General features: G+C 47.6%; 2 protein-coding genes across 4 annotated transcripts in view; one reads left to right on the top strand and one right to left on the bottom strand.

Moving 5' to 3' along the window:
* The window catches only part of slc22a23 (solute carrier family 22 member 23), a gene marked incomplete at both ends in the record, with an annotated part of 19,579 nt that extends 4,713 nt beyond the window's left edge, over positions 1-14,866 (top strand). Inside the window, 7 exons of the mRNA XM_084443856.1 lie at positions 9,538-9,724; positions 9,993-10,120; positions 12,150-12,252; positions 12,855-13,081; positions 13,917-13,949; positions 14,034-14,157; positions 14,458-14,866. Of these exons, the coding sequence (XP_084299982.1) occupies positions 9,538-9,724; positions 9,993-10,120; positions 12,150-12,252; positions 12,855-13,081; positions 13,917-13,949; positions 14,034-14,157; positions 14,458-14,866 (1,211 nt within the window). The remainder of the gene's footprint in view (positions 1-9,537; positions 9,725-9,992; positions 10,121-12,149; positions 12,253-12,854; positions 13,082-13,916; positions 13,950-14,033; positions 14,158-14,457) is intronic.
* A 5,584-nt stretch (positions 14,867-20,450) lies between these two features.
* The window catches only part of LOC311314541 (valacyclovir hydrolase-like), a 9,032-nt gene continuing 4,482 nt past the window's right edge, over positions 20,451-25,000 (bottom strand). For 2 of the 3 annotated variants that reach the window (XM_084444945.1, XM_084444943.1), the window contains exons 5-7: positions 21,184-21,315; positions 20,942-21,065; positions 20,451-20,643 (exon numbers count right to left, since the gene is read on the bottom strand). In XM_084444945.1, the coding sequence (XP_084301071.1) occupies positions 20,553-20,643; positions 20,942-21,065; positions 21,184-21,315 (347 nt within the window). In that variant the 3' untranslated portion in view covers positions 20,451-20,552. Of the gene's footprint in view, positions 20,644-20,941; positions 21,066-21,183; positions 21,316-21,476; positions 21,631-22,012; positions 22,180-22,261; positions 22,366-22,893; positions 23,023-25,000 lie in introns of all 3 variants that reach the window. The other variant, XM_084444942.1, reaches the window with a different exon arrangement.

Here is a 25,000-nt window from a genome sequence, read left to right as displayed (position 1 = left end):
TGTGTGTGTTGCAGAGAGAAAAGCTTGTATGCATGGTCTTCGTGTGTGTGTGTGTTGCAGAGAGAAAAGCTTGTATGCATGGTCTTCGTGTGTGTGTGCGTGTGTGTGTGTGTGTGTGTTGCAGAGAGAAAAGCTTGTATGCATGGTCTTTGTGTGTGTGTGTGTGTGTGTGTTGCAGAGAGAAAAGCTTGTATGCATGGTCTTCGTGTGTGTGTGTGTTGCAGAGAGAAAAGCTTGTATGCATGGTCTTCGTGTGTGTGTGCGTGTGTGTGTGTGTGTGTGTTGCAGAGAGAAAAGCTTGTATGCATGGTCTTTGATGTGCAAACACCTCCATCCTCCGAGTAGGAGTGTGCATACAGTGGGAGTGTGTATACAGTAGGAGTGTGTATACAGTGGGAGTGTGTACAGTGGGAGTGTGTATACAGTAGGAGTGTGTATACAGTGGGAGTGTGTATACAGTAGGAGTGTGTATACAGTAGGAGTGTGTATACAGTGGGAGTGTGTATACAGTAGGAGTGTGTATACAGTAGGAGTGTGTATACAGTAGGAGTGTGTATACAGTGGGAGTGTGTATACAGTAGGAGTGTGTATACAGTAGGAGTGTGTATACAGTGGGAGTGTGTATACAGTGGGAGTGTGTATACAGTGGGAGTGTGTATACAGTAGGAGTGTGTATACAGTGGGAGTGTGTATACAGTGGGAGTGTGTATACAGTAGGAGTGTGTATACAGTAGGAGTGTGTATACAGTGGGAGTGTGTATACAGTAGGAGTGTGTATACAGTGGGAGTGTGTATACAGTGGGAGTGTGTATACAGTAGGAGTGTGTATACAGTGGGAGTGATACAGTGGGAGTGTGCATACAGTGGGAGTGATACAGTGGGAGTGATACAGTAGGAGTGTGTATACAGTAGGAGTGTGTACAGTAGGAGTGTGTACAGTGGGAGTGTGCATACAGTGGGAGTGTGTATACAGTGGGAGTGTGCATACAGTGGGAGTGTGCATACAGTGGGAGTGTGCATACAGTGGGAGTGTGCATACAGTGGGAGTGATACAGTGGGAGTGTGTATACAGTGGGAGTGTGTATACAGTGGGAGTGTGCGTACAGTAGGAGTGTGTATACAGTGGGAGTGTGTGTACAGTGGGAGTGTGTATACAGTGGGAGTGATACAGTGGGAGTGATACAGTGGGAGTGTGCATACAGTGGGAGTGTGTATACAGTAGGAGTGTGCATACAGTGGGAGTGTGCATACAGTGGGAGTGTGTATACAGTAGGAGTGTGTATACAGTGGGAGTGTGTATACAGTGGGAGTGTGTATACAGTGGGAGTGTGCATACAGTGGGAGTGTGCATACAGTGGGAGTGTGTATACAGTAGGAGTGTGTATACAGTGGGAGTGTGTATACAGTGGGAGTGTGTATACAGTGGGAGTGTGCATACAGTGGGAGTGTGTATACAGTGGGAGTGTGTATACAGTAGGAGTGTGTATACAGTGGGAGTGTGTATACAGTGGGAGTGTGTATACAGTGGGAGTGTGTATACAGTAGGAGTGTGTATACAGTGGGAGTGTGTACAGTAGGAGTGTGCATACAGTGGGAGTGTGTATACAGTGGGAGTGTGTACAGTGGGAGTGTGTATACAGTGGGAGTGTGTATACAGTAGGAGTGTGTATACAGTGGGAGTGTGTATACAGTGGGAGTGTGTATACAGTAGGAGTGTGTATACAGTGGGAGTGTGCATACAGTGGGAGTGTGTATACAGTAGGAGTGTGTATACAGTAGGAGTGTGTATACAGTGGGAGTGTGCATACAGTGGGAGTGTGTATACAGTAGGAGTGTGTATACAGTGGGAGTGTGTGTACAGTAGGAGTGTGCATACAGTGGGAGTGTGTATACAGTAGGAGTGTGTATACAGTGGGAGTGTGTGTACAGTAGGAGTGTGCATACAGTGGGAGTGTGTATACAGTGGGAGTGTGTATACAGTAGGAGTGTGTATACAGTAGGAGTGTGCATACAGTGGGAGTGTGCATACAGTGGGAGTGTGCATACAGGAGTGTGCACAGTGGGCTGCGATGCCAAGTTTCACTGGAAAGCTAAGCGGAACTGGAAAGGGAACACCAGTGCCATCTCCAAAAATGTGTTCCTGTCCCAGCAAACACACAACGTCAGGGAGACGTTCAGATCAGGTCTTAATAACGTCCGTCGGTCCAGAACCCCATTTGTACGTCTGCTGGACCCCTCAATATTCAAACGTCTGGCCTGGACCCCTCTAAGACGTATGTGGACGTGCAGAACGGGTTCAATATCTGAACGTCTAAAAAAACTTTCATTCTGGCTCCTAATTGGATGTCTTTGGACGTCCGAAAAAGACATCTAAAAGACGTCTTTTAGACGTGTCTTTGCTCAGTGGGGTGTTCTATCAAAGCATCTTGGCAAGTGCCTTATTTGATGCTGTTGTCTGTTGGGGGTGCTGAGCTCTGGTGACAGGAACAAGATTAACAAACTGATCAAGAAGGCAGGATCAGTGAGTGGTTTAACGCCTGAACCGCTGGGAAAACAGTTAAGGATAGAATGAACAGAAAGCTCAGGTGTGTAATGAATAGTGTTGATCATCCAACGCACTTAGCGAGCTGAAGAGCTTCTTTAGAAAAAGACTTGTGATGCCTATCAATCAATCAATCAAAGCTTTATTTGTATAGCGCATTTCATACCCAGAGGCAACACAATGCGCTTTACAGAGAACAAGGGAGGTGGGCATACGACCCACTCTCTACATATTCTAGAGGGAAGGCCTAGATGCTCTACTGATAGACTAGATGAGGATGTAGCCAGATTACACACACTGATTTCCGTCGTAATGCTTGTTCTGCCAAGCTCAAAGAACAACAGTCCACAGCGGAAATGAAACAAAAATGTTGCATTGTTACAATCAACCCCCATTGTACTTCAGGAGATGTGTATTATCAGCCTTGGGTGTGTGGTTTTGGGGGGGGGGGGGGGGTTATGTTTCATTCTTGTTCTATTGTTGTAGTTAGTCACGAGAGGTAGACTTGGGCCGCACCCCAGTGGACGCCCACACTAGGATTACTGGTAATTAAGAGCAACATTCTAATGTTTTATGGGAGGGCAGCCATGGCAATAGGCTCTTGTGGGAACCAATTTGGGAACTATTTTTTTCGGAGGGAAGGTCAGGTATTTTCGGCGACACGCTCACCCACACACCTCTCTCTCGGCGGCGTCAGACTGAAATCCTCCTCCGCACCATCGTCACCTGTTGCTGCGGTGCCATGCCACCCGAGGGATGCTGGGAAAGTGTGTGTTTGTGCACCTGTTTCTCCTTATTCATCCAACACCTCCTTCCTTCCTCCTTCCCTCTGCTCTCTCTCTTTCTTTATCTCTCACTCCTTCTCTCTCCCTTTCACCCTCTCTCCCTCCATTTCTCTCACACTCCCTCTCTCTCTCCCTGTCTCTATCTCTCGGTCTTTCCCTTTCTCCCTCTCTCTCTCTCTGTCTCACTCTCTCTCTCTCTCTCTCTCTCTTTCTCTCGGTATCCAGCTCTTTTGTGTCTTATTTAAATATGTGATGGTTGTGTTATCACACTGCAGCACACACTGTGATTAGCTCCAACTGAGAGACAGAACATGGTTTGTTTAGTGCAGGATTACAACACAAGGCCACAAGCCTGCAGAAATGGTATAAAATTAGTTTCTCAGCGTGGTGCAGATTTAAAGCGCACCTCAGGGGGGTGTCCCATGAGGCCATGTAGCATAAGATTACTGTCGTACACACACACACACACACACACACACACACACACACACACACACACTCAGACACAGTCTTATGCTTCTTTGTTTTCTACTCGACTCTCTTCTGAGCTCAAACCCCTTGCTGAGAGTTCTAATCTGTTCTGTTCCCCAGCCAGGCTTGTTGCATGTTTTTCTTTTCCCTGTTGACACAGAGATGCTCAAGAAAGTCGTATCTCAACCTAAGCCTTCGACTCGCCTCCTCGACCCCATTTCCCGTTTGGGGGATGTTTTTCAAAAACAATTTTAATGAATATCTGATGAAGTGCACCATATTGTTGATCACTCCTCGTTCACTGGCACTTTCCCCAGTGCTTCTTCTTCTTCCTCGTTTGGGTTTGATGTCCTCTCCCTCTCCTCCCCGAGGGGCCGAGGGGCTATCCTTTTACCACCCCGAGCCTGGGTGAGGGGTCACACGGGCTATATATCCGGGCACACCTTCAGGAACCATGTCACCGTTTCGTCATCCATGACCGTCAGGCCACGCGTTCTGTTGGGTGTCCGATATATCGGACAGTGCTGGAGGACATGGTCTGTGGTTTGTTCCTCGACGCCACACTCGCACGCCGCACAGGATGCCAAGCCCCATCTGTGCAGCGATGAGCGTAAGCATCCGGTCCGGAAGCGATTAAGCCTCACCCACGCCGGTCTGGGTAAGTCCATCCCAGGAGGGGAAGGACCGGAGGCTGGAGGTGTTTGCGTCTGGAGGTGTTCACCTCCCACTCCAGGTGTGGTCCGCCCATCCTGCCTCGCTGATGTTAAGATCTCTGCATTGCTGCAGGAGATCCCGTGCGGCACAAAAGGGTGTCTCGACTTGAGACGCCGGAGAGGCTCCGCTGTTGCAGTGAGCCTGTCGTGGAGCAGGTGGTTAGGCTCCACGGACCAGCAAGTGTTCCCCAGTGCTCTTCAAACGTGAAACATAATACAGATTCTTCACCACATAGCAACTTTAGGCCAATCTCTAATACTCTAAAACACTTTGGTGACCAAAACCCAACATGGTTGATATAACATGCGGTGTTCCACAAGGTTCAGTTCTGGGCCCTTTACTGTTTAGCTTATACTGGACATGTTACCACTTGGCAGGATTATTAGGAAACATGGCATTCATTTTCACTGCTATGCCGACGATAATCAATTTTACTTCTCTATGTTACCTGAGGATTTGAGCCCCACCAAAAACCTTTTAAAACTGTATTACAGATATAAATACTTGGATGGCTCAAAACCTTCTACAATTAAGAGAAGACATAGGTTCTCATCATTGGAGCCAAAGACCAGAGAATTTGGCTGCACACACAAACCTGTGTGACAAACCTACAGTATGTGTAATTTTAGATATTGATCTTAATTTTGAGGCACATATTAAGAATATGACCAAAACCTTTTTAACCACCCGAGGAACATATCCAAGGTGCTACGATTACTTGATTACTGCAATGCTCTCCTCTCTGGCCTACCCAAGAAAGCAAGGGGACAGCTGTAAAGCATCCCAGAATGCAACAGCACGAGGACTGACCAAGACCAAACAGAGAGCAAACATTGCACACACACACACCGGTTTTTAAATCTTTGCACTGGCTACCTGTGAGTTTCAGAATGTATTTTAAGATTATTTTATTATTTTTAAATGATCATGACTGTCCACTAGAAGACTGGAGCAGCACGTAGCTCTACGTAGCTCTACTAGAGCAGCCGGCTGGGGATTGCAAAGTCCCCGGTTTGATCCCAGCTTCCGGAGTGCGCCGAAGTGTCCTTGAGCAAGACACTGAACCCCAAAATGGCTCCCGTGCGGCACGGTGGCGCAGTACATAGTACTGTTGCCTCACAGCAAGAAGGTCTCCGGGCCTTTCTGTGCAGATTTGACATGTTCTCCCAGTGTTCGCAAGGGTTTCCCCCCTAAAGAACCCAAAATGAAAAAACATGCAGAAGAATAGATCGCTAACGAAGGCGCTGGTAAAGACACACCTTTCAGATGCTCTGTGTGCAGCTCTTTTACACTCACTTTCATTTTTATTATACTCACTATTTTGTTTATGTATTTTATTTTTGTGGTCTTTTACTTTTTTGGGGGTCTTAAAAAAAATATATATATATAGTTATTATTTTATTTTGTTGTGAAGTGCATTGTGCTGCATTTATGTCTGAAATGTGCTATAAAAATAAAGATTGATTGATTGATAAGTGAGACGCGCACAGCAAGGATTGTCTGTTCTGCAGAGAGAGTTGGAGGTAAATGAATCATTTAGCATTGAAAGCGTAGTGAGCTGCTGCTCGTACCGTGGCTCGACAAGGACATGTCTGTGCTTTGCTTTTGTTACAGATAACTGAAAAGCTAGTGTGTATGCCAACTTATTCTGATAGAAACTATTATTGTGTCCCCCATACAAATACGGTAGCTGCATGACAAGACTGGGCTCAGGAAGCTGCTATGAGTCTCAGGGACAGGGACCCTCAGGGGTCAGGGGTCAGGGATGCATCGGGGACTCTCGGGTCATGTTCTGAACAGTTCCGCGCTCTCGGGTCGTGTTCAGAACAGTTCACACAACATGATCCGCGCTCACGGGGGCTTGTTCAGAACAAGGTTATAATAGTTTTGCTTTTTTCATTAGTTTTTATTTTTATATCGTTTTAACTTTTTGTTATCAATTTCAGTTTAGTTTTGATTAGTATTAAAGCAGGTTTGCTAGTTTAGTTTAGTTTTTGAAAATGCTTAGTTTTAGTTTAGTTTCTATTAGTTTCAGTATTAGTTTTAGTTTTTCTTTTCTTCTGTGCTAGTCTTGTGAGACCATCCTGATCTTGTGAGCTCACGTTGTTTCACTCCGTGTGAAACAAACCATCTGGCGCACGTCAGGTTACTCCTGCGCAGGGGCACAGCTAAAGAACATGGAGGATAGATTTCATATCCACCCAAAATACTAGGCTTATGTATGAAATGAAAAAGACTAAAACTAAGGACATTTTCTCTATAATTGTAGTTTATTTTAGTTAGTTTTGTAAACACACAATGCAGTTTTAGTTAGTTATCGTTTTTTTGTAAAGTCTAGTTTTTATTTTTATTTCAGTTAACTAAAATGTTTTTTCACACCTAGTTTTCGTTTTTTAATTAGTTTTCATTAACTATAATAACCTTGGTTCAGAACAGTTCACACTACATGATCCGCGCTCACGGGGGGCGTGCTACGATTTGCCTCCAAGCTGGGGCTTTTATCTGCGATGTCAGAAAAACGGACAGCTTTGGGCTAAAATGGTTCGGTGTGACCTCAGCATTACTCATCCCACTGGGCTCAATGTTGTTATCCTTCCATCCCTCCTTGTCTCCTTCCTGTTACTGTCAAATGCTGAGTCAGCTAAGGCGCCAACCAGTCATCCTATGATGTCCTCCTCCCTAACGATACTCTGCTCTCTCACTCCCTCGGCCCCCTCCCCCCTCCACACACACACACACACACACACACACACACACACACACACACACACACACACACACACACACACACACACAGCAACATATTAGCCAGCTATCCCCCTCCTCCTGCGGCCCCTAGGTTAAGCTAGTGAGTCGACCCACTGAGTGAGTGGCTGCTGAGGTCAGCCTTTTGTTATGGCAGACTGGTTTAGTTACGCCTTTTTCAGCCCCTCTTTCTCCCTCTACTCTTTTCTCCCTCCCTGCCTGCAGCTGATCACTTCTCAGCTGGAGACGGTGGAGTGGTGGGGGGGGGGGCGTGGGGGGGGGGGGGGACAGCAGCCTGGAGGGTGCTAGAGCCTCTTCAGCCCAGCTGAACAGTGGGAGTGGGCGAGTGGGCTTGGAGAGAATGGAGGGGGGGGGGGGGGAGAGAGAGAGAGAGAGAGAGATCAGCTTGGGGAGGGGCAGTGGAGGGGGGTGGGGGTGAGACAAGCAGCACAAGAAAAGCCTTTCTGCCTCTCAGAACAAAAGGACCTTGCTTGGGTCATGGAGAGAGAAGTGGTGTGTGTGTGTGTGTGTGTGTGTGTGTGTGCCTGTGTGTGTGTGTGTGTGCCTGTGTGTGCCTGTGTGTGCCTGTGTGTGTGTGTGTGTGTGTGTGTGTGTGTGTGTGTGTGTGTGTGTGTGTGTGTGTGTGTGTGTGTGCCTGTGTGTGCCTGTGTGTGTGTGTGTGTGTGTGTGTGTGTGTGTGTGTAGGGGTGGATTTCCCTGAAGACTCTGCTAGAGGAGACATCTCCCTGGTGAGTTGTGAAAGAGGGATTCACATTGAGGAGGCTTTGGAGCTGGTTGCCGGTGGATTTTGCGTCGATTTTTACAACCAGCCGCCTGAGGTATTCCCACAGAAACGGGACATAAAAACCGACGTCATAGAGAACCCATCAGAGCCAGATGCTATCTGCCTAATACCTGGATATTGAGACCAGAGGTCTGGCTAGTGGCTTCAGGGAGGTTTGTTCAGATAGAGCAAGCTGTACTGAATCAGCCCACAGAGAGAGAGAGAGAGAGAGAGAGAGAGAGAGAGAGAGAGAGAGAGAGAGAGGGAGAGAGAGGGAGAGCAAGAGAGGGGGATTAAGGATGAGCCGATCCGGGGGGTCACTTTCATTTCCTTGGTCTGTGTCTGGACCCCTGGGCTGTGGGGCCTGGCGAGGTGGGGTGGGGGGCGGAGGTGGGGCGGAGGCGCCTCCCCCAGAGCTCTGTCGTGCAGTATCAGGGCGAGAGAGGGGAGCCGGAGTGGAGGAGAGAGGGAAAGCATTTACAGTAGAGCTCCCTACACTCGTCTCTCTGCGGTTACATTCTCCCCCTTTCCCTCGGCCCCTCTGTCCGTTTGCACCCCGGATCTCATTGCTTCTCTCGTTCATTCCCTCTCTCTCTCTCTCTCGTTCTCTCTCTCGCTCTCTCTCTCTCGCTCTCTCTCTCTCTCGTTCTCTCTCTCGGTAGTACGGTTTATTATTATTCCGACAGCGATTCAGCGATGCAGCTGATGAATGAAGGGAGTTCTCCGTTTCTTCAGGCAGGGGCGGGGGGCGCGGGGGGGGGGGGGTCTCATTAGTATTCTGCCCCTCTCCTTCTCTCCTTGTCTTTCTTCACCCCTCCCTCCCTTTTCTCTCTCTCTTTCTTTCTCTGGTATGGGAAGTAATGGTACAGGCCTGGTTAGTGAGCAGCCCCCCTCCCCATGTCCACCCCCGACCGGTCACCTTCAAATAGGCCTTGCCATCTGGACTTGGCCATCTGGACTGTACTATGTTGCTACCAGTAGGGGTGCCGAGGAACATGGAACCCGGGGGGGGGGGGGGGGGGGGGGGGCTGCTTTGAAGTGCTCACAGAATGTACCCTTGAGAAAAGCCATAAAGTTGAGGTCTGACGAACACGCTGTAGCTCTTCATAGGTGCGCCACCGACTTAAAGAGGGCTTTCTTAGGGGAACGCTCAGCAGTATGAGAGGTTGAATTATTCATGGAGGATATAGACCTGATCGTTGAACATGCGGTACACGTCACACACAGACAGATAGCTCTTTTACTGTATAAACTGTATCCACATACGCTAACATTTCCTGACACTGCCTCTACTATTTAAATATAGACTGGACTCTAAACCACACAGAGACGTTGCATTTCTCTTGCTTTGTCTGTAATCTCTCCCTCTCTCCCCCACACCTCTCTCTCTCTCTCTCCCTCCCTCTGTCTCTCTCTCTCTCTCTCTCTCTCTCTCTCTCCCTCCCTCTCTCTCTCTCTCCCTCTCTCTCTCTCTCTCTCTCTCTCCCTCTCTCCAGGGATGGAGCTGTGCTTGCCAGACTGGCGTTTCTCCATGACCATGGTGGCCAGCTTCCTGATGGTGGGCGGGCAGCTGGTGATGCCGGGCGTGGCCGCGCTGTGTCGTCATTGGCCAGACCGGGATGATTGGCAGGTCCTCCAGATAGTAATCATCTGCCCATTCGTCCTCATGCTGCCCTACGTCTGGTAAGGCGGGCCCCGCCCTCCGAGGGGTTCCACCATGCGGGGGTGGAGGGTCGGTCATCAGGGCCAGGCGATGGCTTGTACAGCACACACACACACACACACACACACACACACACACACACAGCACACTCTGTTCAGACCAACAAACAAAAGCTCTCTTTCTCTCTCTGGACTGCCCTTCTTTCTTTCTGTTCTCGCTCTCTTGATCCCTCGCTCTGTTCTTCTCCTCCCTCCCTCCCTCCCTCCCTCTCTGTCCGTCTCGGTCCAGGTTTTTCCCAGAATCCTTGCGCTGGCTCCTGGCCACCCAGCACTACCGCAGGTCCAAAGCCATGATGCTCCGCATTGCCAAGAAGAACCAGGTGGACCTGACGTCGGACCCCAGTGGGGTCCTCACAGGTGAGAGACATGAGGATTCCCCTCGGACCGTAGTACAGGAGAACTCTTCTCACCTCAGGCCCTTCACCGTAGGCCGATGTCCATAGACTTAAGCAATAAACCACGAGAGGCCGTGTGTTATAGTGATTTTATAACAGCTAGGGGGCGTTGTTAGGCACGACGCGAAGCGGAGTAGCTGTTTTACTAGCTGTTATAAAATCACTATAACACACGGCCTCGAGTGGTTTATTGCTTTTATACAACGGTTACTACAGCTATTAGTGTAAAATAGACACACAGCAATGTAAAATATTTTTCCATTGCCAATACATATTGCTTTTTACACACAAAAAACGATACTTCATGTGCACACAAAAACACAACCCAGTCTTATGATGAAATATGTCAGCAACGCTCGGAGCCAAACACGCTGACTCCAGGAGATTTTATACAGTAAGTCACCTCATACCGTGCCTGGGATTGATGAAGTGTTGAGACTCCTCAAGCCAAAACTCATGAGAGCTCAGCAGCGTTATCAGTAATACTACACTCACAATGCTCTCCATGCCTCCGCGGGTCCCTTTGCCTCCCTCCTGCGTTAAAATAGGTTTCATTGTTTATGCCTGTCTCTGCCTGTCTGCATTCACTTTGTGCACTGTCATAGAAATTGTAGTTTCACCACCTCACCACCTCCCTCAACCTTTCACATAGCTGTGCTAATCTAATTCATGACAGGATGACCTCCAGGAGGTCAACACACCTAGACATTGTCTGCTCCAGAATAACCATCCTTTGTCCCATTGTCCCTGCAAGAATTACCGCCTTTTCTCATGTCACGTGTCTGTATTCTCGACCACTGTTGATGATGCCTGCCATTTAAAGGACAATGCTCGTTTTTGACAACCTGGACCTTATTTACGACATATTATAAGACGTTTGACTCACCGAGATCACTTTGGTGTAGTTCGGAGGCATGTAGAAGAAATGTAAAATCCAGCGCGAGCCAGTATATCCATGTAATGGCGGTGGTGGGGGCAACGAGAATGCAGCTTCTAAAAATCTATTTTCTGCCGCGAAACGGTTGTTTTCATCAATCTGTCTTCATGAATCGCTAGTTGTGCTTACATAGAGCATAACTGTTGTGGTTTTCACATACCATGATCTTTAGAAATGTCTTTCGAAACGAAATAGCTTCCTCACTTGCTCCAGCACTAATGCGCACAGCGCGCAATCGTTGCTCCAGCACGCTGTGCGCATGCGTGCTGGAGCAAGTGAGGAAGCTATTTCGTGTCTAACGACGTTTCTAAAGATCATATTACAGAGGCATGGGAAATACCACAACAGGCCTACGCTCTATGTAAGCACAACTAGCGATTCATAAAGACAGATTGATGAAAACAACCGTTTCGCGGCAGAAAATAGATTTTTAGAAGCTGCATTCTCGTTGCCCCGATCACCGCCATTACATGGATATACTGGCTCGCGCTGGATTTTACATTCTTCTACAGGCCTCCGAACTACACCAAAGTGATCTTGGTGAGTCAAACGTCTTATAATATGTCGTAAATAAGGTCCAGGTTGTCAAAAACGAGCATTGTCCTTTAATATGACGTGCACAATGGGTTAGCCAATCACATCCCTGGAAGCGTCATACCTGTGTATTGCTTGAATATAAGGCCGCGCAAGACCAGACTGCGGCACTTCTGTTGGGTGAACCACTCACGTGCGTTGTCCTGAAGTCCTTGCGCTCGTATGTTTTCTCAATAAACCAGACTTGACCTCTTTGAGCGAATCTTGGCAAATCCTTTTTGACTAGATCAGTTAAAAATCTTCTATAGCACCGTATCGTTTGGCCGGTACATGTTTCTACTGTAGTCAAATACCACTTTCAGAGAGGGTTTAAGGGTGTCCCATGGTCCTCTCAATTATTGTGCGCTTTGTTTCCTTGTCAAAAGAAATATCTCATAGTGCGAGTGTGTGTGTGTGTGTGTGTGTGTATGTGTGTGTGTGTGTGCGTGCGTGTGTGTGTGTGTATTCTATGTTTCACCAGAACTGGAGCAGGAGCTGCACAAAAAACCCAAGAGGACCTGCGTCGTCAAGGTGATGAGCACCAGGAACCTGTGGAAGAACATTGTGGTGCTGTGTGTCAACTCGTAAGTATGTGCAGGAGTACAGTGTGTGTGTGTGTGTGTGTGTGTGTGTGTGTGTGTGTGTGTGTCTGTGTGTGCACAATCACAAAAATCAATGTTTTGCCTCTCCTCAAGACCCATGTGTTGCAGTACATAATTGTCCCCCGCCCGGCGACAGCTGAAGGGGGGGACTGTAGGTTGGCTGGTGTCACATCTGTCCGACTGTCCGTCCGTCAGTGAGTCAGTCAGTCCCCCGTAGTACCAGAACCCACCACAAAAGGGGCGCTTTTCCAATGCATTTTTCCATTGACAAGTACATTTAGATTTTTACATAAAAAACTATGCTTGGTGTCTCGTATAGTTTTAGTATAGTATAGTTTCAGACAAGTTTACTCGGGGAAACCGTGTGTGTGTGTGTGTGTGTGTGTGTGTGTGTGTGTGTGTGTGTGTGTGTGTGTGAGTGTGAGTGCACACTTTTAGATTCCTATTTGTAATCAAAGGCAGGTGCTGTTGTTACAACGTGAATATCCCTCACCTCACAAGCGTATTGCTATAGCCTTGGTCTTACTGGTGTGTGTGTGTGTGTGTGTGTGTGTGTGTGTGTGTGTGTGTGTGTGTGTGTGCAGGCTGACGGGATACGGCATCCACCACTGCTTCGCCCGCAGCATGATGGACCCAGAGACCCAGAAGACGGCCATGTTCCACGCAGACTACTACACCATGGTGGGCATCGCCGTGGCGACCTGCCTGGCGGTGTGCCCAGCGGTGGGGCTGATGGGACGGCGAGGCGGGCTTCTCACCTTCATGATCATCACTGCCCTGGCGTCGCTACTGCAGCTGGGCCTGCTCAACCGTGAGAACACAAAACCAAACACGCCGTTTGACTGCACACAATAAATACACCACGTACATGAATGACTTATTTACACATGGCCACCCGTATGAGATTTATATTATTTGAAATATTATTTAACCTTGATTTATAATGATAAAACTTGCGTAGCACCTTTCATACATAAATGCATACAGAAACATGCACACGAGTGTTTTACATTTAAGTGTGTCTCATTGAGATTAAACATGTTTTATAAAAGTCCTGTGATGTTGGGATTAGATCAAAGTCTTAGGATTCAGTTTTACCATATAGTAGTATCCCATCACCCCCCCCCCCCTCCCCCATCATCCTCTTTACTAATCACAGTTTGATAACCTGGCCTATATTCAGAGGAGTCGTTAGAAGGCTCCCTATGGGTCTTTGCATCCTACATCTGTTGTCTGGTCATTATCCCAGGCTCAGGTCCGACTGATGGACGGTGGCTGATACGGAGTTCTCCTAATGGCTACTCTCATGCACGCTCAGGCCTTAGTCTCGATAGCCAGACCTATCTCCACACTTCGTTTACGCTGTGCCAGCGCTGGAGAAAAGTCTGGATGGGAAAATGGGAGAAAACGGGGGGAAAAATGCTGTATCACAAAAGTCTTGGGCAGAGCGGTTGCTAGCTTGTTGTTTCTCGTAGTCTGGATTGAATCTGATTGAGCCGGGAATCAGATCCGTCGCCACTGATTGGGCAGCGATAAACGAATGACGAGGCTTAATCCCAAAACCTACATCCGCTGAGTCAGACTACTTAGGCCTTGACCTCTACCATTCCCTCATGGCGTTCTCTCTCTCCCCTCCATCTTCACAGTGATCGGGAAGTACAGCCTCCGCCATGACGCAGGTACAGTCGGCCTACTCTCTTCTAGGACCGGTGGGTGGTGATCTGCCGGCAGGCGTATTGATCTGTTCCCTGTGCTCTCCTTAGTTCTGAGGGATACTCTGAACAGGAAGTTCTCCGTGGCGTTCTCCGTCATCGGCATGTTCTCCTCGCACGCCGTCAGCACGCTCAGCATCTTCTTCTGCGCCGAGATCACGCCCACCGTCATCAGGTGAGGTGGGCCGGATCACGCACACTACCCTCAGAACCATCACACGCACAAACACGCATCCTGGTTTAATGTCAACCTAGCAGTCCAGTAGTCATGTACTGTCATTCCACAGTGTGCTAATAGCGCCATCTTGTGGCATTATCTGTGACCTGCATTAATAAAAAAAACATTTGGTACTGTTCCTCTGATCTTGCTCATAAATGTCTGTTATGTTAAATGTCTGCTGTGTTTGAGATGGATCCTCCATCTCTTTGTTGTTTTACTGCTGTGCCTAACCGACGTGCATCTGCGTGTGTTCAGGGGCGGCGGGCTGGGCCTGGTGCTGGCCAGCGCCGGATTCGGCATGCTGACCGCCCCCATCATGGAGCTGCACAACCAGAAGGGCTACTTCCTGCACCACGTGATCTTCGCCTGCTGCACCCTGCTGTGCATCATCTGTCTGCTGCTGCTCCCGGAGCCGCGCGGTCAGCCCCTGCCGGAGAGCCTGGCCGACGGCGAGAGCTACACCCGTCAGCCCCTCATCCGCCCCGGAGAGCAGCACCTCCTCCTCACCAAGACCGACTACTCGCGCGTCCGCGACACGCCGCTGCACCTCTCCGCCACCGGGGGCGCCACGGCGGCAGTGGCCACCGCTCTGGCAGCGGTGCCGTCATCCTACGCCTACGCCGCCGGAGGAGAGGTGATAGTCAACGGGCTGAAAGGCTCATAACAGAAGTTTGAAACTGCTTCATGTTCGTTTGTTTTTTAAAGACTTTTAAACCACCCAAAGTTCTCTTTGGATTTATGGGTGAAATGATCCTGGACGTCCACCATTTTGGACCAGACCAAAAGACTATGGCGTTGTTGTTCAGAGGAGCACCTTTAGATTTGTAGTTAGTAGAGTAGTAGTCTGACTCAACGGATGTAGGTTTTGGCAATAAACCTTGTCATTCGTTGTCACACTGCCCAATCAGTGGCGAGACTGGCGACGCAAATTAATCTGATTCGGGCAGAGAGATTCTCTCGGCACCAATCAGATTCGATCCAGACTATTTCGCAAGAGCACCGTCGCTGCGTCCGGGGCTGGCTCTGCCCAAGACAACTGTGATTGGTTTAAAGAAATACTGCGTTTCCCCCCCCCTATTGCAGAATGGTAATATGTCCAGCCAGACCTGTCTCCGGTGCTGGCACAGCGTAAACGAAGTGTGGAGATAAGTCTGGCTATGCGAGACTAGTAGAGTAGCAACTATGAATTCAGTCAGTCTTTTGAGGTCTCACGTCGGTGCATGTTATCACTGGTGATACTCACTAGTGTTGTGTTCGTATGGGGGATTGGTTTCACCGCGTCAGGTGTTCAATCTCAGAGTGGCCTGCATGCATAGACAGACAGATGCAGAGAGTAGACATGCCGTGGCTTTCAATAATCATGTCTGCTCTGTCTGGGCATTTAGTCTCTATGCTGTGGCGCTAACCACAGGCTATATGTGAGAGGGTGTTTCAATGTACTCCTAAGACTTTCTATGAGTTGTTTTGCACTACTATAATTCAAAGACACAATCATGAATTTGTCAGCCCACTACTTTGAGAAAGAGGCTTGCCCCTCTTTAGAAGTACAAGGTGGCACTTTATTCTTCGTAGGGAGGTCAGTATGAAGACTTAAAAACTGTGAGAATTGCCTCCCGTTCGTGTGGTGAATGATGGTTGTCGACACATAATGTGAAATACAGCCGGAAACCTCAGCAGACTGTATCGTCATGGAAACCTATGGTTACTACTAAGAGCAGAGAGTCGAGAGGACAAGTATAGCACCACTGTCTCATGAAATAGCTCTGCCTTTACTAGGATGGTTTACCATGACGTACAATGTCACTTTCTCAAATATCAGTATTTATTTAATGTTATGTGAAATACCTCTTTAATTTAGCTAACTTTCACTTTCTGAAATTCCCTCTCACAGCGTGTTGTTCTATGTACTGTGGTAATAGTATTGGTAGCTATCCTGTTTAGGACGTGTCCCTCTATCCAAGATCGACTGGCCGTGCCAGAAAGCACAATATTTATAGACGTTTTGAAATAGTTTGTCTAGATTAGAGCAGCATAGTCTGCGAAGAGAATATCTGTCTCAGAGGATGTTTTTAAGACCACTCAACTCTATATCCTTCATATAATTGAATACAAATGTAAGGTATGTATTGCAACTCATTGATAACGTATGGACTATCAACATTTCCTTTATGTACTGAGCACATGGAATAGTTCTACCAGGACACATTTGATAAATGGTACATATCTTGACAAACACACTGTAGGGTTTGTTTGTAAATGTTTTCAATGATAAATTGTTTGGGAAAAAAACATGAGTGACTGTCAACGGTCCACTCATGAGTGACCACTAATCTTATTTTCTAAGTGTTATTTTTTAATGATGCATTTTGTACATAAGCCATGTGTTTTGATAAAACACCACTTAATTTATTGATTATGTCAATAAATGAACACTCTTGATGTAATCATGTCTATGGCTGTGTGTGTGTGTACAACTTATAAGGGTGAGCTGTGTGTGTGTGTGTGTCCAATCCTTTACTTAAAGAAGAGAACAGGTCATCACTGATTGTTTTTCCCTGTTTTACTACAGTATTTCCATACAAAAAACAAACAAACATCCAAAGCATCTACAAAGACAAATGTTAAAACTTTTCAGGATGACTCTCCAGTTCTTTCTTGAGTCTGTTCTCCACCAGGAGAGAGAGGTTGCCGTCCGTCATTGGTAGGTTGTAACTCACAAACACCTGCTTCTTGGTCTTCTTAGCTGTAACAAGCAAAAAATGGATACAACTGTAGATTAGGGACATTTCAGCCTCTCCAAATATTGACTATTAAGGCAGCTGCACACCTTAAAGGTATTTGTTGACAGGTGTGTAGAAGGAAAAAAATCCATGTAGGCTGAAAGAGGCTTCCCACACACTGTCCTTACTTGCAAAATAACTTAGAAAAACTACTTTTCGGTCACTTGACATTCATCATTATTTTTGTAAGGACAGTCTGAGGGAAAGTCCCTATCAGCCTCTCCAAATCTGACAACAAAGAATAGTTGTTCTGTTGATTGTTAACTAGTTCTAACATTTCTATTTAACCAATGAATCCATGAAACATACAAGGTTCGATTGACCTGGAACTGAACGATCAATGCAATCTCCCTTATCTAAAAATGGCACCTAAACTCCACCGACGTACACACTTGGTGACCATATAGTGGAAATCCATCAAGCCATCAAGTTCGTTTTTCTTTTTCCGAATGATGGCTCTTTAGAATGAGGAGTCAAATTGATTTGCTGTTTTCACAAACAATATTATCTTATCTTTCTATACATGTAAAACTAAATATCGGATTTATGACAAACAAATCAGATAAACAGTGATTGTATTTGGCTTGGATCCAAGTCGTTGCGCAACCTACCGCCATCTATCGGAGCAGTTCGCTCCTACACTGTCCTGAGCGTGGCGGTGGGCGTGGCGGTGATGTGTTCTGAGAGTGGTGTGGGCGTGGCGGTGGTGTGTTCTGAGAGTGGTGTGGGCGTGGCGGTGATGTGTTCTGAGAGTGGTGTGGGCGTGGCCTCATTGTCCTGAGAGTGGTGTGGGCGTGGCGGTGGGTGTGGCGGTGGTGTGTCCTGAGAGTGGTGTGGGCGTGGCGGTGGTGTGTTCTGAGAGTGGTGTGGGCGTGGCTATGGTGTGTTCTGAGAGTGGTGTGGGCGTGGCGGTGGTGTGTTCTGAGAGTGGTGTGGGCGTGGCGTGTTCTGAGAGTGGTGTGGGCGTGGCGGTGGTGTGTTCTGAGAGTGGTGTGGGCGTGGCGATGGGCGTGGCGGTGGTGTGTTCTGAGAGTGGTGTGGGCGTGGCGATGGGCGTGGCGGTGGTGTGTTCTGAGAGTGGTGTGGGCGTGGCGGTGGGCGTGGCGGTGGTGTGTTCTGAGCGTGGTGTGGGCGTGGCGGTGGTGTGTTCTGAGAGTGGTGTGGGCGTGGCGGTGGTGTGTTCTGAGAGTGGTGTGGGCGTGGCGTGTTCTGAGCGTGGCGGTGGGCGTGGCGGTGGTGTGTTCTGAGAGTGGTGTGGGCGTGGCGGTGGTGTGTTCTGAGAGTGGTGTGGGCGTGGCGGTGGTGTGTCCTGAGCGTGGCGGTGGGCGTGGCGGTGGTGTGTCCTGAGAGTGGTGTGGGCGTGGCGATGGTGTGTTCTGAGAGTGGCGGTGGGCGTGGCGGTGGGTGTGTCCTGAGAGTGGTGTGGGCGTGGCGATGGTGTGTCCTGAGCGTGGCGGTGGTGTGTTCTGAGCGTGGCGGTGATGTGTCCTGAGAGTGGTGTGGGCGTGGCGGTGGTGTGTTCTGAGAGTGGTGTGGGTGTGGCGGTGGTGTGGGCGTGGCGGTGGGCGTGGTGGTGGTGTGTTCTGAGAGTGGTGTGTCCTGAGAGTGGTGTAGCTAGAGCGCTTCAATACCAGAGTAACGACACACATTGGTCAAGCGGAAAGTTGGTATCGCGCCTCTAGTGGCGGGATATGGGTATTGCATTTGTGACAAATAATTCCCTCATGTTCGTATTGTTGTATTGGAGCCGACCAGGAATAATTCTATTGCCACCACAAAGTGAACCACAAAGCTTCACCAGCATCGGTGACCCGTTTACAGGTAAATATTAACATAATAGTGGTCATTAATTGTTGTATCATGAATGCCTGATGTTTTAATAATGATATACTTTCAAGTTGGTCCACAACTCTCTCAATCTTAATATCTTATAATCGTATTACATGCATATTAGCGCATTCACTGTTTATTATTCATTATAAAGCACTTATTAATGCCTTATTTATTTCACATGATCATATCTACAACTAGTAGGCCATTATGTCAATAACTTCCTAATTGCTTATGACGGTAAATAGGCAAGTTGTTGTGGATGAATTATGATCCCAATAATAGCACATCAGTATCTGTCTAGTTTGTCCAATCTAAAAACAGTTGTCTACCACAATGTTACTCTATATTCTGAAACAAATAAGCATGACTTAATATGACCAAGACATCTAAAGGTAAAAACACGGCCGTTTTCATCAACTTTCAAGCTTGTGCGTGTTAGACATAACGGCAGTGAATGGGGTGAATGGGGTTTCTTGTCACAAAGGTAATTCCCATAATGTCCCTCTAGGGGGCGCGTCGTGTCGTTACTCTGGTACTGAAGCGCTCTAGGTGTAGCAACACAGTAGGCCTGCCTGCAGGCAGATAGTCGTGTGTGATAGAGCCGCTGCAGGCGGGTGAGATGGGTATACTGTACATATACTGTACACGACAGCCTACCTAATCTTTGTGCCAGTGAATTTGGGGTGGTGTCCGAGGGGTCCCCGAGGACTAGAGTAGAGAGAGGCATCGAATCCTGAAAACAGATGAAGAGTTCATCACATTCATGATAAAGGGGAAGACGTTTTCAGAAAATAAACAGATACTTTGCCCCTTAAGCCAAGACAGGACAATGTTTGCTTTTGCTCAAATACCATTTCCCCTGTGCTTACCACAGACATGCACCCAATACATACATAACGAGAAATATAACTAACGTTAGGATAACGTGACAGCCATTAGCTGTACACACACACACACACACACACACACACACAAACACACAGCCATTAGCTGTACACACACACACACACACACACACACACACACACACACACACACACACACACACACACACACACACACACACACACACAGCCATTAGCTGTACTACTCTGAGAAATGATGACCGAGTGATTTTCGTTTCTGAAACATTCACCAATGAGTCACTAGCTAACGTTACACAGCAGATAGGGAACATTATAGCCAAATCAAAGTGAGACTTACATATTTGCTGCTCATGGACACGGCCAGGTTGGACAAGACTGGACTCGAACCCACCCAGAGGAAGAACCCCCCGTTCATCTTCATCACATGGAAGTGGACTGCTTTCTCCAGAATCCTCTCAGAGAAGTTGTGCACCGTAATGGCATCGCCAGCAGCTTCATTCCCTGCACTACTCATGGTCTTCAATAGGATAGGTAGCTAAACTAACTTCAGGTATAACTGGATTCAATCATTTTACAACATGTGCGCTCGTAAACAATTCACAATTCCGTCGATTACTTCCTGGTTACTGAAACCGGAAGGCAAAACCAATCGATTGACGATCGGCAGGCACCAGACTGTATAGTCGATGCTAGAGTGACACAAGCAGGAAAACCAACAAAAACAAACAGCCTATGTTCTGAATTTAATATCTCAAATATACAATGGCAAAAATATAAATCAATGAACATTTGAATATTGTAATGGTGATTAATGGAACCGGCTCTGAATGATGACCCTCATCTCCAGCTCAGCTTACAGGAAGTAAGTCTGTCATTCGTTGAGAAAGCCCTCCACCAGCTCGTTAAATTCAGCTGCATATCTCAGGTGCAGATTGTGTTTCCCCTCTGGCATCAGGTGTAACCTGAGAAGAGAATAAACGTTTGCAAAGTCACTGATTGACTGAACATTTATGGTTGTCCAATTTTTTTGTTGCCTACTGTTTTAAGAGGATTTGTGCATGTTACGTGTTGTCTGTCTGTCCTGTCTTTAAGACATCATGGACCATGCTGGACATACGCGTTTCACTTTTGTATGTTATACCTTGGATTTTATTGTCTGCTATATCCATAAATAAGATCACTTAATCAATCAACATCCTGCTCAGGAGTGGCCTGGGTGTTGATGTTGTAGCCTTGTGACTGAGTTGGTGGTTTCCTCACCGGGAGCCCTGGATGTGTTGGAGGAGGTAGTGTGGGTGGAAGTTGGGCACCATGGGGTCCTTCTCCCCGTGGATGATGAGGGTGGGGCAGCTGATCCGAGGCAGCAGCTCCATACAGATACTCCCTACGGAATCACTCATTCAGATCTGACATCCAATAATCTACACTGGCGCATCAGATGACAGTGCATGCATATCAGGGTACATCTAATGTTATGAAATGGTGAGGAGCCGTTCCCGTACCCTCTGGTCTCTTGGCAAACTGACCAATCCCGTCCACCCAGGCCTCCCAGGTCTTCCTGAAAAGCTCAGCCCCGTACATCTCCTCCATGGGCCTCCTCATCCTCTCACTCCACTGGGAAACATCACTGAGTTCTGGGCGCACGCACGCGCACGCACACACACACACACACACACACACACACACACACACACACACACACACACACCTCCTGAATAAAGTCACTTCATACTAGGGCACACAGGCTGAAATAACACTGCTCTTCCTAGCAGCACGGTGAGGGCCGTCCTCTCACTGTTGTAGATGTGCAGGTCCTGCTGGGAAACGTAGGCGTTGGATCCCCACACCACCATCCTTCTGACCAGCTGGGGATTCTGGGCTGCAGCTATCAGAGCCGTGATCCCTCCATCACTCCACCCCAGCAAAGAAAACCTGGGGAACTTCAGGGCCTGGAGAGATATGTGAAGGCATGCTCACTCACATATAGGGTCGGCTGTAGCTCAGTTGGTAGAGCGGGTCGTTCAATGATCGAAGGGTCAGTGGTTCGAATCCCAGCTCCGACTGTCCACATGTCGCTAGTGTCCTTGAGCAAGACACCTAACCCCAAATTGCTCCCAATGAGCAGGTTAGCACCTTGCATGGCAGCTGCCGCCATTGGTGTGTGAATGTGTGTGTGAATGGGTGAATGAGAGGCCATTGTAAAGCGCTTTGAGTGCCGCTAAGGTGGAAAAGCGCTATATAAGTGCAGTCCATTTACCATTTATAGGTTACAGGAAGTGTGTGATGTTCATTCTTAAACCTTACAGTACACGATATGATCTGATCTCTGACCTGCATCAGATCCACGGCATCCCTGGCGTCCCTCTCAAAGAACTCTGGGGGGAAGTCTCGCTCAGGGGGGCGGGAGCTTCCGTAACCACGGGGGTCCCAGCCAACCACGGTGAAGCGTTCCTTATTGAGCGACTTCAGCTGGGGCCCGAAATCAGTCTGTGCACTCCCTGTTCCAGGATCACAGGAACATGTCATAGCCCAAATGCAAAGTTTAATAGTAAATATTGTCTTGATCTGTTGGCGAGTTACCCAGAGCTCCAGGGAGTAGAAGGACAGCGTGTTCCCCTCTGCCAGTCTGCTGGTAGTACAGATCCACACCATTCACATGCTGCTTGCCTGATGTCACAGATGTACTGATCGAACAAACCGACAAAGGAATCAATTAATTACGACAACTCATACAGACGAACATAAGCTAGAACAGTGAACAATAAATATTTGACAAACCAATGTAGGCATATAGGATGGTACTCCAGCCAGCGCTAGATTATTAACTTTCATTTATAGGTAGGTATATATATATATACAGGTAGGAATGATGATCTGTACAAAAAAGACAATAAGATAGGATATATATCTTATATATATAATAAGGATATATGCATGCTGGTGCGGTGCGCCATCTCCCGGAACTAAATGGAATTGCACTTGAATTTGCACAACATGCATGAACAACATGCATGAACAACATGCATGAACAACATGCATGACAGCTAAGCAACATACGAGGTAATAATGAAGTCCCATGTCTATAACATCTAGTTTAATAGTCTCTAGCAGTCTGTAGTGTAGGCTCGTCCATACAAACGAACATTTTGCTATCGTTAATAACATTTTGCTATCGGTAGGTAGTTCTCTGGAATTTGCAGAAGTTAGGCCACCAGTAGAGCTGTATCCGCATAGTTTTTCTGATGGCACACCTAAGAAGTCCCACTCCCAAAATCAACGACATTTGTCTAGCAGGTTGATGTAGCTTGGCTGTAGTAAAACTGTATTATACACGAATAAAACTTTGCTCCCGTTTAAAAACACAACATCGCGATACGTGTGCATGTGAAGATTGTTTTGGTTAATGAGTAGCCCTGGGTTGCCAGGTATTAAAATATTCCTCTAACAAGGTGTCATAACCCTGCATGTCCAAATCCTTCACCAGCACGAAGTGCCTCCTTCACCTGTTAGTGAATGGATTGCAAAGCACGGTGCAGGTCGCACTGGCGGTGGTGTGTTCTGAGAGTGGTGTGGGCGTGGCGGTGGTGTGTTCTGAGAGTGGTGTGGGCGTGGCGGTGGTGTGTTCTGAGAGTGGTGTGGGCGTGGCGGTGGTGTGTTCTGAGAGTGGTGTGGGCGTGGCGGTGGTGTGTTCTGAGAGTGGTGTGTTCTGAGAGTGGCGGTGGGCGTGGCGGTGGTATGTTCTGAGAGTGGTGTGTTCTGAGAGTGGTGTGGGCGTGGCGGTGGTGTGTTCTGCGAGTGGTGTGGGCGTGGCGGTGGTGTGTTCTGAGCGTGGCGGTGGGCGTGGCGATGGTGTGTTCTGAGAGTGGCGTGGGCGTGGCGGTGGTGTGTTCTGAGAGTGGTGTGGGCGTGGTGGTGGTGTGTGAGAGTGGTGTGGGCGTGGCGGTGGTGTGTTCTGAGAGTGGTGTGGGCGTGGTGGTGGTGTGTTCTGAGCGTGGCGGCGGGCGTGGCGGTGGTGTGTTCTGAGAGTGGTGTGGGTGTGGCGGTGGTGTGGGCGTGGCGGTGGGCGTGGTGGTGGTGTGTCCTGAGAGTGGTGTGGGCGTGGCGATGGTGTGTTCTGAGAGTGGTGTAGCTAAAGCGCTTCAATACCAGAGTAACGACACACATTGGTCAAGCGGAAAGTTGTTATCGCGCCTCTAGTGGCGGGATATGGGTATTGCATTTGTGACAAATCATTCCCTCATGTTCGTATTGTTGTATTGGAGCCGACCAGGAATAATTCTATTGCCGCCACAAAGTGAACCACAAAGCTTCACCAGCATCGGTGACCCGTTTACAGGTAAATATTAACATAATAGTGATCATTAATTGTTGTATCATGAATGCCTGATGTTTTAATAATGATATACTTTCAAGTTGGTCCACAACTCTCTCAATCTTAATATCTTATAATCGTATTACATGCATATTAGCGCATTCACTGTTTATTATTCATTATAAAGCACTTATTAATGCCTTATTTATTTCACATGATCATATCTACAACTAGTAGGCCATTATGTCAATAACTTCCTAATTGCTTATGACGGTAAATAGGCAAGTTGTTGTGGATGAATTATGATCCCAATAATAGCACATCAGTATCTGTCTAGTTTGTCCAATCTAAAAACAGTTGTCTACCATAATGTTACTCTATATTCTGAAACAAATAAGCATGACTTAATATGACCAAGACATCTAAAGGTAAAAACACGGCCGTTTTCATCAACTTTCAAGCTTGTGGGCGTGGCGGTGGTGTGTTCTGAGAGTGGTGTGGGCGTGGCGGTGGTGTGGGCGTGGCGGTGGGCGTGGTGGTGGTGTGTTCTGAGAGTGGTGTGGGCGTGGCGGTGGGCGTGGCGGTGGTGTGTTCTGAGAGTGGTGTAGCTAAAGCGCTTCAATACCAGAGTAACGACACACATTGGACAAGCGGAAAGTTGGTATCGCGCCTCTAGTGGCGGGATATGGGCATTGCATTTGCGACAAATAATTCCCTCATATTCGTATTGTTGTATTGGAGCCGACCAGGAATAATTCTATTGCCGCCATAAAGTGAACCACAAAGCTTCACCAGCATCTGTGACCCGTTTACAGGTAAATATTAACATTATAGTGGTCATTAATTGTTGTATCATGAATGCCTGATGTTTTAATAATGATATACTTTCAAGTTCGTCCACAACTCTCTCAATCTTAATATCTTATAATCGTATTACATGCATATTAGCGCATTCACTGTTTATTATTCATTATAAAGCACTTATTAATGCCTTATTTATTTCACAT

The sequence above is a fragment of the Borostomias antarcticus genome (assembly GCF_949987555.1).
Source record: "Borostomias antarcticus genome assembly, chromosome: 10".
Taxonomy (NCBI): Eukaryota; Metazoa; Chordata; class Actinopteri; order Stomiiformes; family Stomiidae; genus Borostomias; species Borostomias antarcticus.
Note: the sequence above shows the minus strand (reverse complement) of the source record. Positions and strands in the feature narration are given on the sequence as shown.